The sequence below is a fragment of the Triticum urartu genome, chromosome 2 (genome assembly GCF_003073215.2).
Source record: "Triticum urartu cultivar G1812 chromosome 2, Tu2.1, whole genome shotgun sequence".
NCBI classification, from domain to species: domain Eukaryota; kingdom Viridiplantae; phylum Streptophyta; class Magnoliopsida; order Poales; family Poaceae; genus Triticum; species Triticum urartu.
Window position 1 is genome coordinate 148,347,588 of NC_053023.1, and position 11,235 is coordinate 148,358,822.

The 11,235-nt window shown below is 43.6% G+C and overlaps 1 protein-coding gene, 1 long non-coding RNA gene, 1 other non-coding gene and 1 pseudogene across 3 annotated transcripts; all 4 read left to right on the forward strand.

The window, feature by feature from the left end:
• The first annotated feature begins 1,674 nt into the window (after nt 1-1,674).
• LOC125535481 (anaphase-promoting complex subunit 15-like) lies at nt 1,675-2,992 on the forward strand. The gene is made up of 3 exons (XM_048698535.1): nt 1,675-1,764; nt 1,970-2,098; nt 2,688-2,992. The coding sequence occupies exons 1-3, from the start codon at nt 1,675-1,677 to the stop codon at nt 2,940-2,942; spliced, it is 474 nt and encodes a 157-aa protein (XP_048554492.1). The 3' UTR covers nt 2,943-2,992.
• Nucleotides 2,993-3,072: 80 nt separating this feature from the next.
• LOC125541314 lies at nt 3,073-5,089 on the forward strand. The gene is made up of 2 exons (XR_007297487.1): nt 3,073-3,126; nt 4,866-5,089. It is a non-coding gene; the product is annotated as an uncharacterized LOC125541314 (long non-coding RNA).
• LOC125541810 lies at nt 3,297-3,381 on the forward strand (annotated as a pseudogene).
• LOC125542022 lies at nt 3,480-3,563 on the forward strand. Its single transcript, XR_007297807.1, has one exon. It is a non-coding gene; the product is annotated as a small nucleolar RNA SNORD36 (small nucleolar RNA).
• Nucleotides 5,090-11,235: the final 6,146 nt, after the last annotated feature.

Sequence of the window (11,235 nt, forward strand, 5' to 3'; positions counted from 1 at the left end):
TTCCAATATGCACCCTTGTGCACAATATGAGATCATTTGAACAAATTATGCCATGAATGTGGCCATAAGATTGATCATTTGGCTTGAAAGCCATGAATCTTCAGAGATGATAGCTCATTTCTGAGAACACTTTTTTTTGAAAGAATTGCCGTATTACAAGTTTATTATTTTTCCTGCTAACTTGGTCACATATAATGACACAACGCGAAGGTTCTCCAATTATTTGATTTTTTTGAATTTTCTATGCCCATTTGAAAACGCGGTCAAAACGGTGGGCATGGTTGTTCCTAGTTGAATCCCTGAAAACTTTTGTTGTTTCTCTGATTAAATAGATACTTTTGTACCTAAAAATGATTTTTGGGAAAAATAAATAGCAAACTATGAGGCAGTCACGGTTCAAATTTGACCCGCTTCCAGCTGAATCGGCAGAAATTAGTCTTTTCACGAGAGGTGGATCAAAACTTTTGACACCCAACCATTTGGTCAATTATGCATTAAATATGGCCTAGTATTTTGAAAAATTGAATTGGTTCAATTTTTCAACAAATATGTGGTAGGTCCTTCACAAAAACTCAAAACTTCCTTGGCGATAAGTTTAATCATTTGGGTTCAAACCGGCCTCATTCTCCCCCCTCATCCTCTGCCGCCCGCGCACACTCAAGCCGCTCGCCGCCCAGATGTGCTATGATTGTGAGTAATAAAATTGATGTGCTCCAAATTTGCAACAAATATTTGCTAGGTTCTTTATAAAAATATCATTTTGGACACTCGAAAAATGATTCTCTTACAAAAAACTCATATCATAGAACACTTTTTTAATGATATTTACATTATTCAAAGTTTTTTATTTTTGCTGAAAAGTAGGTTAGACTTGTTGACAAAATGCGAAGGTTTTTTATTTCTATTTATTTTTACAAATTTCTTAGGTCGTCAAATAGCAGAGATGATTCAAAATCTTATTTTTAATCAATTATGACCAATTTAAATGGTCTTAACATCATCAAAGGAGATACTGCGTTCTGATTGGTCTAAAATCATCTCACCCGGATCATGGATTAAACACCGTCCGATGCGCCTGGATCCAACGGCAGCCCACGCCCCCCTCGTCGCTGTCACCCCCTCCCGAATCCCTCTCATCCTCGTCCACACACGAAACCCTAGCCCCCTTCTCCCAATCGCCGCTGCCGCTCCCTTATCCCCATCGCCGCCGCCACCGTCCTTCCCCTCGCGCTGCCCAGATCTACGCACACTCTCGCCGCCACCGTCCTTCCCTCTACGCCTCACCTCTGTCTCCCACCACGCCGCTGCCACCGCCCCCGCCCCCGCACCATGGCCGGCCTCCACCCCTGCATCGACGATGAGGAGCCTGAGTACCCATGCCTCCCCGCCCTCAAGTGGCTCCTGTTCCCCGCTACCTGGATCCGCGTCGCCCCATCCACTCTCTCGCCCAGACCACACGCCGGACCGATCCCGCACCCGCACAGCCCATCGGCGACCTCGCCGGAGAAGAGAGAAGAAGGTGAGAGATGGAAGCGGCGGAGGCCGCGGCCGGCGTGCAGTTGGGCTCCTCGAAGCCGCAGATTGCGACCCAGCTGGGCTCCTCAGCCGACCCGCACTAAGTTCCTCGAGGAGTTCGCGCGGCGGTTCGACCTCCTCGGGCTGGTCTGATTCGGGATGGAGGTAGTGAGCATCCGCCGTAGCAGGGCCGACGACACGGGCTGGAGGGTGAGGCTCGCCTGCGCTGGCAACGAGCTGGAGGAGGAGGTTTGACGCCGTGAGATGAATCGCCGGATGCCATGGGCGCCAGTTGGAAGCTGCAGGGCGAGATCGACCGCGTCCTCAAGAAGGTCTAGGAGGGCGTCGTCGTCTTCGACAACATCTGGAACAAGGCACGCACGCACGCGCCTCCTTCTTTCCTCTCCCCAACCCCCACGCTAGATTCTCATGATTTTGCATGATTTCGGGGCAGGTCTACGACACCGAGAATGCGAACCAGAAGAAGTTCGAGGCGGACCTCAAGAAGGAGATCAAGAAGTTGCAGCACTACTGGGACCAGATCAAGACCTGGATCCAGTCCAGCGAGATGAAGGACAAGAAGGTGACCCCTCTGTAAACAGATCAAGGACCATGATCTGTTTGGTGCTGTTTTCGGTGATGATTTGGTCCTTGTAAATGACGTCCTTGTAGATTTAGCTTAGTACACTAGATCATGTAATCTGTGTAGGCTTATTACTCTGTGCGGTTTTATCTTGCCACTGCAGTGAAGATCAGGGATTCACCGGCAACGGAGTTAGTTCTAATATTTCTGTTGTAACAGTTGTTACATTTCTCATGTTTGATTCCTGTTCTGGAAGTCCATGTAACTTACAAAGTATGTCATATCATGATACATATTGCATGCATATTTTGGTTTCCGGTTGATGCATGGTTGGTGTGCTAGCTGTTCGTTAGTACCTGCTGGTTGTTACTATTGCTCTTTTTTATTAAGGCAGTTAGTGTTTAACATCTATCGCTTTAGCGCCTAGCGACTAAATAATGTTTTGTTTCTGGTTAGTTAGGATGATTCGTCCGCTTGTATCCATTTTCCTGAACTAATTCTGTGTATTAGTTCGTTTTAGGTTAATTTTATACTATCTAGGACCATGTGTTTTTTGGTTAATTTTACTGTGTTGGATTTGGAAGCGCAGGCGACCTCCATGGACGACATCGACGATGAAGAGGAGGACAAGGAGGACGACATCGACGATGAAGAGGAGGACAAGGAGGACGACCAGGACATGCGCGACCCCACCCCCGAGCCCAACGAGCTCGACAAGGACATAGTCGAGTCCGACCTCGAGCTCGACGAGGAGGGCATCGTCCAGTCTGACCATGATGGCGTGCCACAGAAGGTCCTGTGCTCTGCTCTGCCTGCCTCATTTACTGCCTCGCCACCGAAATAGATGTTCTTTTTTCTTTTGTAATTTGGCTGGACTTGTGCGTCTCCATTCTGATGCGTTTGTGCGTGCGTATGTTGAACAGTGACCTCGGATCTGGTGAAGGGTGCCAAGGAGAAGCAGCTCAAGGTCAATGGCCCCGTCAGGATGCTGCTCAACATCACCACCAGGAAGTTCCCCTGTGGAGTAGGTAGCCACCTCCCTCTCTTTGCCCTTCCTTACCAATCCCATTTGCTTAGTAGCTCTGCATAGTATATGGTCCTTGCATGCTCACAGTAGCTCGTTGGTGATGTGGGTCACTATGTTTTTGTGGATAGCTGACTGTTTAGGGAATTTCCGTGACGATGATGATGTTGTGCTGGGCAGAGGATGTGAAACATTTAGACCGCTGAGGCCTTTCCGGTCTTTGATGATCTAAAATTGAGCTTTTTAAAACTGATGCCTAGCATGCCATCAACGTTTTTTTGTTCCTCATCTAGAATGCAGCTCTGTGTGTTGGTGTGATATAATGTAGAGGAGTTGCATGTGACTCGTTTGTCAGCTGAGCATATGATGTTACAAGGAGATGCTACTGAGATTTTATGCCGTTGAAGTATCTTAAACCGAGCTTTTTAAAACTGATGCTTGGTTGATCTAGTTCTAGTATATTAGTTGGGTGAGAGTCTACTGTTGTTGGTGCTGTGTTGTCATTTCTTTTTATGTCGTTGAATAATAAAAAAGATAAGCATTTCTCCAGCCAATGTCTGACGTAGTTGCTGCTGTGTAGTCATCGGCTGAACCTAGTTTGGCAGCGCTGTATTTAAAATACCATAGTATCTCAAAGCTTCGGTATTGCAATGCGTGGGCAATGAATACTACGGTTTTAAAGAAAATACATTTTTCTCAGTTTTAGAAAAACTACCGATGCGTTTGGCTCATGTTGTTTTACTGTAGTTTTGATCGATAGTCACACAACTTAATCTAACTTATACTTAACCTACGGAGCTACATGAATCAGTGTGTGCCGGCCGGCTGCATGCAACGCTGTATGGTCTTCTGACAGCTGAGCTACGAAGTTGCAGACGTGATCGGCAGTAGCTAATTACAAAGAATAGGAATCAGTATCTTATTTTAATTAGTGTGGTGCATGCCATTGAAAGCATACTGACATGTGGTTAGTTATGCTTGTGAACCAAGATGCACGGTAGTCAACCAGCAATGACACGAGCGACTTTTCCTCAGTTTGAGAAAAAGAGGTCTAGACCACTTTTTTTAATACTCCAAGAGAACCACAGTAACAACAATACCACTGTTTATGAAACCATTGTTTTTGGTATAGCCAAATGCCTTAAAGTATTCAAAACTACAGTTTTTCAAAATCTATGGTATTCTAGTAATGCTTTGAAAATACTTTGCATCCAAACAGGGCCTGCAATTAGCACATAGCTGCGTTGTACAGTTCCTTATATAATCAGATGTTGTATGTAGTCACGTACGCTTTCCAATTTTGATCCAGTGCTTGCTTCCTAGCTCACGTGTGTCAGTTTTTCAGATACTTGTGACTCCTTGTGCATCACCCCTCAACTAACAAGTAATGTTGCAGCAAACTAATGTTATCAGTTCTATCTTCTGTGATCAAAACAAACCCGCAGCAGTTTTCCAATGTCAGTAGCAGCAAGCTGAATTTTATAATTATATCTTCTGTGAAGTTTAGGTGTAATGTGTGGCAGTGAAGTATTTTGCATGGCCTGCACTTGTGCAATGAATTTTCATATTGTGTCTCTGTTTTCTTGTATGAATGAGTATCTCATTTTAACTAGCTGGAGAATAAAAAGCATGGTACTAGCTGAATTTGTGTTGGCATTCTTAATAACTGCCCTTTTTTGAAAGGTCTGCTCATAATATATTGGCTTCAGTTTTTTGATTCTTTTTTGTTGATTCATGTAACAGGTCGTCCAGTAAAGCTGTCGAAGGAGCTCCATGCTGAAGAACATAACACTTGTAGAGCTTGTAAAATATTGTATCTCATTATTGAACTTGTGGAGCTTGTAGCTGTGACTGGCATACTGTTATTACACTTGCAGAGCTTGCAAAGTGTATGTTAGAGCTTATTTTGTACAGCAGGAGCTTTGTATTGAATCTGGCTGATAATATTTGAAGTGTTACTTGTAGAATTGTTTTGTCCGGCGACTCAGACATACTGGGTATTTATTTATGTTAAATTGAAAAAAAGAAGAATATGACCCTGACAGCTAGGACCCAGTTACCAGAACCTCAAAACGGGGACCCATTTTATAAAAAACAAAAAATGGGACTGCTAAGACAGAAAGGCCATGGCCCAAAAATAAAAAGGCTGCAATGTTGGGCTTGGCCCATGAAGTCAACGAAAAATTAACAGGAAAAAAATATAGAAAGGCTGAATTAATGGGCTAGGCCCATGTAGAAAACTGAATTGGACCGGGCTGAATCTTGTGCCAGATCAGCTTGCCACGCTGGATGCCTACGTGGCCTGGGCAGGTTGCTAGTGAACAAAACGCCATAGTGGACATATTTTGGTCGTGTGACCAAAACGCCACAGTGGACTTATTTTGGTCATAAACGTTTGCGACCATTCCAGAAGAAAGGTCGCTATAGTCATCACAAAAAGGTCACAAATGGAAATTTGTGACCATTCAGTGACCAATAGTGGTGGTCACAAGTTGACATATTTCTTGTAGTGTAAGGGGGGAATCCTACTTGGATTCCTAGTCCAAGTAGAATTCATCCCCCTCCTTCCTTCCACCGGAGAGGAAAAAGGGAAGGGAGAAGGAAAGAGGGGGCTGCCATCTCCCCTAGTTCAATTCGGTTTGGGCAAGGGGGCGGCGCCCCTCTCATGTGGCCCTTCTCATCTCCTCCAATAAGGCCCAATAGGCCCAATACTTCTTCCGGGGGGATCCGGTAACCTCCCGGTACTCCGGAAAAATGCCCGAACCACTCGGAACCATTTTGATGTCTGAACGCAACCTTCCAATATATGAATATTTACATCTCGACCATTTCGAGACTCCTCGTCATGTCTGTGATCTCATCTAGGACTCCAAACAAACTTCGGTGATCAAATCACATAACTCATAATAAAATCATCATCGAACATTAAGCGTGCACACCCTACGGGTTCGAGAACTATGTAGCCACGAATGAGACACATCTCTGGTCAATAACCAATAGAGGAACCTTGATGCTCATATTGGCTCCTACATATTCTACGAAGATCTTTATCGGTCAAACCGCATAACAACATACGTTGTTCCCTTTGTCACCGGTATGTTACTTTCCCGAGATTCGATCATCGGTATCCTCATACCTAGTTCAATCTCATTTCCGGCAAGTCTCTTTACTCATTCTGTAATGCATCATCCCGTAACTAACTCATTAGTCACATTGCTTGCAAGCCTCATAGTGATGTGCATTACCGACAGGGCCCAGAGACACCTATCCGATACATGGAGTGACAGATCCTAATCTCGATCTATGCCAACTCAACAGACACCATCGGAGACACCTGTAGAGCATCTTTATAATCACCCAGTTTTGTTGTGACGTTTGATAGCACACAAGGGGTTCCTTCGGTATTTGGGAGTTGCATAATCTCATCGTCAGAGGAACATGTATAAGTCATGAAGAAAGCACTAGCAATAAAACTAAACGATCATTATGCTATGCTAACGGATGGGTCTTGTCCATCACATCATTCTCTAATGACGTGATCCCGTTCATCAAATGACAACACATGTCTATTGTCAGGAAACTTAACCATCTTTGATTAACGAGCTAGTCAAGTAGAGGCATACTAGGGACACTCAGTTTGTCTATGTATTCACACATGTACTAAGTTTCCGGTTAATACAATTCTAGCATGAATAATGAACATTTATCATGGTAAAAGGAATATAAATAACAACTTTATTATTGCCTCTAGGGTATATTTCCTTCAGTTGATGGTGAAGATCAGGCAGGAATGAATCAGCCTTACAATGGAGCCGTAAAGCTACGGGGTCTAATTCGCAGGATACAATGGGAACTAAGTGTGGGATCCGAGCGAAGCAAGTACGATGGATCATCAGAGAGGAGCAGACCCAGTTTCCGCTAGGTTTCCAATGAGATGCCATGGCACTAGCAAACTTCTTATGTTGCCAAGTATCGATTCGTGTGTGCATATATTTCCTGATACGGTCTTCCCTTGCTTTGAGGTTCCAATAGAATGCATGTTCGTTGCTCGAATTCTTATTATTTTAGGAACCTTATGAGTCACGATTTTGATATAGGCATGTCCTTGTTAATTGTATATTGGTTGTACTGAACCTATGATGAATCTACTCGAAGATGCATTTGGCATTTTCAACGTGTCGGGGCCTCGGGTTGAGGCGAGGTGATCGAAGAAAGGTGGGCCGGTCTTTGCTGGATTGCTAAGCTTACCACCCGAATCATTAGGCAAGTATTTGAAGCTGATAAAGTTTTCTATCACATGCCTAGAAATCCATTCGATTGCTCGCCTGGGCAGGTCACCAACAAGTGTCGGCCAACTATCTTCCCCGACTCCAGGAGCTGCACCTATGCTTGAGCCATCCACTGGTTTTGATTTTGCTGCTCTACTTGACCAAATTGAAATGTCTTAGCCGGTGCATGGTTCATTCAGGTGCTCAAATGTCAGCTCATGGTCAAGATTCTTTCTAAACCTTTGGTGATGGTAATTTTGACTTCATACATTTAATCATCAAAGAATATTTGAGTGCTTCTTCTATATGGGTCGAGGTATTTGGAGTTTGTTAATACAAAGATTTGTCAAATGACTCTACTATTGATTTATACTCACCGAAAGTGTTCGCATTAGTTGATCAAGTTTACGATAGGTCGCAATCACATGGCAAAGTTACCTTTGTTGTCATCTTCATGCTCAGGGAGGAGCATGGATGAAGCTTGGGGGTTGCTTATATGTCTTCAATGTATCTACAATATTTGTATTTTTCTTGCTGTTTTTTATAATTTAAAATATTTTAAAACCTTTTGAGGGACTAATATATTAATTCAAGAGGACGTGGGTTTGTAATAAGCTTTAATTTGTGTGAGTGAGTGATTTTTCCCTATGATGTCTACGCTTATTCTTTGGATGTTTGCCTCACCCCTTGCACTATGTCGAAGATGAAAAACTCATGTCATGTATGGAGGCTCGTAGGATGTAGGTTCTATGCCATGAGGAGTGTGGGAGGAATGAAGGCCTACGGAAGTCATTTGATGATTCCCAGGGTGGCAAAAAATTCTTATTATCATCCTTGTTACCTATTCTTCTACTCTAGAAGCGCTCACAGGCGTACACTTGGATGCAATGGATGTTTCCAAAGACAACAAGGGGAAGGTTTCTATATATTATTATGCAAGAGTTAAGCACAATCATGAAAGCATATGGTCTCATGAGGCCAGGAGCATGACCTGCAATGCAGCAAGGCAGAGCAATAGGAGGCAAATGACCTAGCCATTGAGAGACTAGAGGGGGTTGTCGGTAATGCCAGCAGCCGAGCGGAGGAATGATACGTCTCCATCATATATATAATTTTTGATTGTTCCATGCCAATATTATACAACTTTTACATACTTTTGGCAAAAATTTAAATGATTCTTTGGGACTAACATATTGATCCAGTGCCCAGTGTCAGTTCCTATTTGTTGCATGTTTTTTGTTCCACGGAATATCCATATCAAACAAAGTACAAATGCGATAAAAATTGACGGAGAATTATTCTAGAATATATGTGATTTTTGGGAGGTGGAATCAACACAAATGGAGGCCCACAACCTCCAGAAGATACCAGGGCACGACTCCCCCCTAGCGCGCGGTGGTGCCTTGAGGGCACCTTGTAAGTCGGTTGGGGCTCTACTTAGGGTGCAAGGAAACTTATATCCGGAAAAAAATGTGTTAAAATCTCAGCGCAATCGGAGTTACGGATCTCCAGGAATTTAAGAAACAATGAAGGGCCAAAAAATAGGAACCAAAAATAGAAGAGAACAGAGGGATAGATCCAATCTCAGAGGGGCTCCCGCCCCTGTGCCACCATGGAGGCCATGGACCAGAGGGGGGACTCTCCTTCCATCTAGGGGGAGACCAAAGAAGAATAAAAAGGAGGGGGGCTCTCTCCCCCTCTCTCCCGATGGCGCCGGAGTCTCGCCGGGGCAAGGATCGTGATGGCGATATACATCAACAATCTTGCTACCATCAACACCAACTTTATCCTGCTCTATGAAGTTGTGTAACCTCTCTATTCCCGCTGCAATTCTCTACTTAAACATGGTGCTCAACACTATATATTATTATCCAATGATATGTGGTTATCCTATGATGTTTGAGTAGATTTGTTTTGTCCTATGGTTTGATTGATGATCGTGATTGGTTTGAGTTGTATATTTTATTTTGATGTTGTCCTATGGTTCCCTCTATGTCGCACAAATTTGAGGGATCCCCGATGTAGGGTGTTGCAATACGTTCATGATTCGTTTATGGTGGGTGGCTTGAGTGACAGAAGCACATACCGAGTAAGGGGGTTGTTGCGTATGGGATAAAGAGGACTTGATACTTAATGCTATGGTTGGGTTTTACCTTAATTATTTTTGTAGTTGTGGATGCTTGCTAGAGTTCCAATCATAAGTGCATATGATCCAAGTACGGAAAGTATGTTAGCTCATGCCTCTCCCTCATTTAAAATTGCAATAATGGTTACCGGTTTAGTTATCGATCACCTAGGGACAAATAACTTTCTTGTTTGAAAAAATCATTTTACTAAACTACTAAGTTTATTATCTTGCAATTTATTCATACTTTTATTCTCGCAAAGTAATTCTAGTTTTATTCTTGTTCTAGGTAAAGCGGACGTTAAGTGTGCGTAGAGTTGTATCGGTGGTCGATAGAACTTGAGGGGATATTTGGTCTACCTTTAGCTCCTCGTTGGGTTTGACACTCTTATTTATCAAAAAAGACTACAAACGATCCCCTATACTTGTGGGTTATCAAGGAACATGTGGTGTTAAACTATACATTGTTCTTGTACTCTCCATGTTTCCTCTCTGTTTACCTACTTGACTCAGTTACTTGATTCCAATTTACTTCCTAGAATTGGACATGAAACCTATAGAGGCTTCCTATACTTTCATCCACTCAACGACGCGGCGCACTATACTCTCGGGGACCACTTTACTCAATGTGTCATCGTGGATCATGCCGTTGAGCTACGCAATCGCATTGGCCTATTGACAAGACATACAATGCTAGCACAGGGTCTGATGGAAACTCTAATGGCTTCTATGTATTGAGAGGGGATCATCCTAAGGAGGGTCTCCTTGAGCTCTGAAAGTGCAACTATCCCTAGGTAGTTTTGGTAATTCTTAACAGCATATAGCTCATTGAGCTAATGATATCTCAAGATAAATTTTTCAGGAAAGCTCAGTGATTGGCATGGCATGGATTAGAAATGTGGACCCCTCAAAATGCTAAGGACAAAAGATTGGCTCAAGCTCTAAATATCAAGACTCTACATTTTACTTTTAGTGATCCAAGATCACATTGAGTCCATAGGAAAAGCTAATACTATTAAAAGAGGATGAGGTGTTGCTTAATGGGTTGCTTGCTCAAAATGCTTAGTGATATGCTCCAAAAACCCTCAACCAATTTCTCATATCCACATATGTCCCATACCAAAAGTCAAATTCAGCCGCACCGAAATTTTCTATCTGGCGCCACCAAGTTCATTTGACATAGCCACTGCGAGAAACCCTAGTCATATCGGTCTTACCGATAGGGATCTCCGTCTCACTAAGATGGGATTGCAAACTCTTTGTTTCCCTTCATAACATTTCGGTCCAACCGAAATGTGCGGTCGGTCCCACCGAGTTTGCAATGCAAACTCTCTGTTCCCCTTTCGTAATGTTTCGGTCTCACCGAGATGAGAGAATCGATCCCACCGAGTTTCCCTGACCAACTCTCTGGTTAGCTTATTACCAAAATCGGTCCCACCGAGTTTGTGTAATCGGTCTCACTGAGATTAAGTTATGCCCTTGTCGGATCACGGGTTTCGGCAAAACCCTCAAGGTTCGAACACTGGGGTGCGCGCGAAGGTTTTCTCCCTATCGATCCACGCCCTAGCTCTCTAAGATCTCGCGGACGAACTCAACGAACTCACAAGACAAAGACACAAGATTTATACTGGTTCGGGCCACCATTGTGGTGTAATACCCTACTCCAGTGTGGTGATGGTGGATTGCCTCTTGGGCTGATGATGAACAGTACAAGGGGAAG

Coding starts and splice junctions, on each gene's coding strand:
- LOC125535481 (XM_048698535.1), top strand. CDS start 1,675: ATGGAGGTAGTGAGCATCCGCCGTAGCAGGGCCGACGACACGGGCTGG. Junction 1,765..1,969: donor GCAACGAGCTGGAGGAGGAG/GTTTGACGCCGT, acceptor ATTTCGGGGCAG/GTCTACGACACCGAGAATGC. Junction 2,099..2,687: donor GCGAGATGAAGGACAAGAAG/GTGACCCCTCTG, acceptor TTGGAAGCGCAG/GCGACCTCCATGGACGACAT.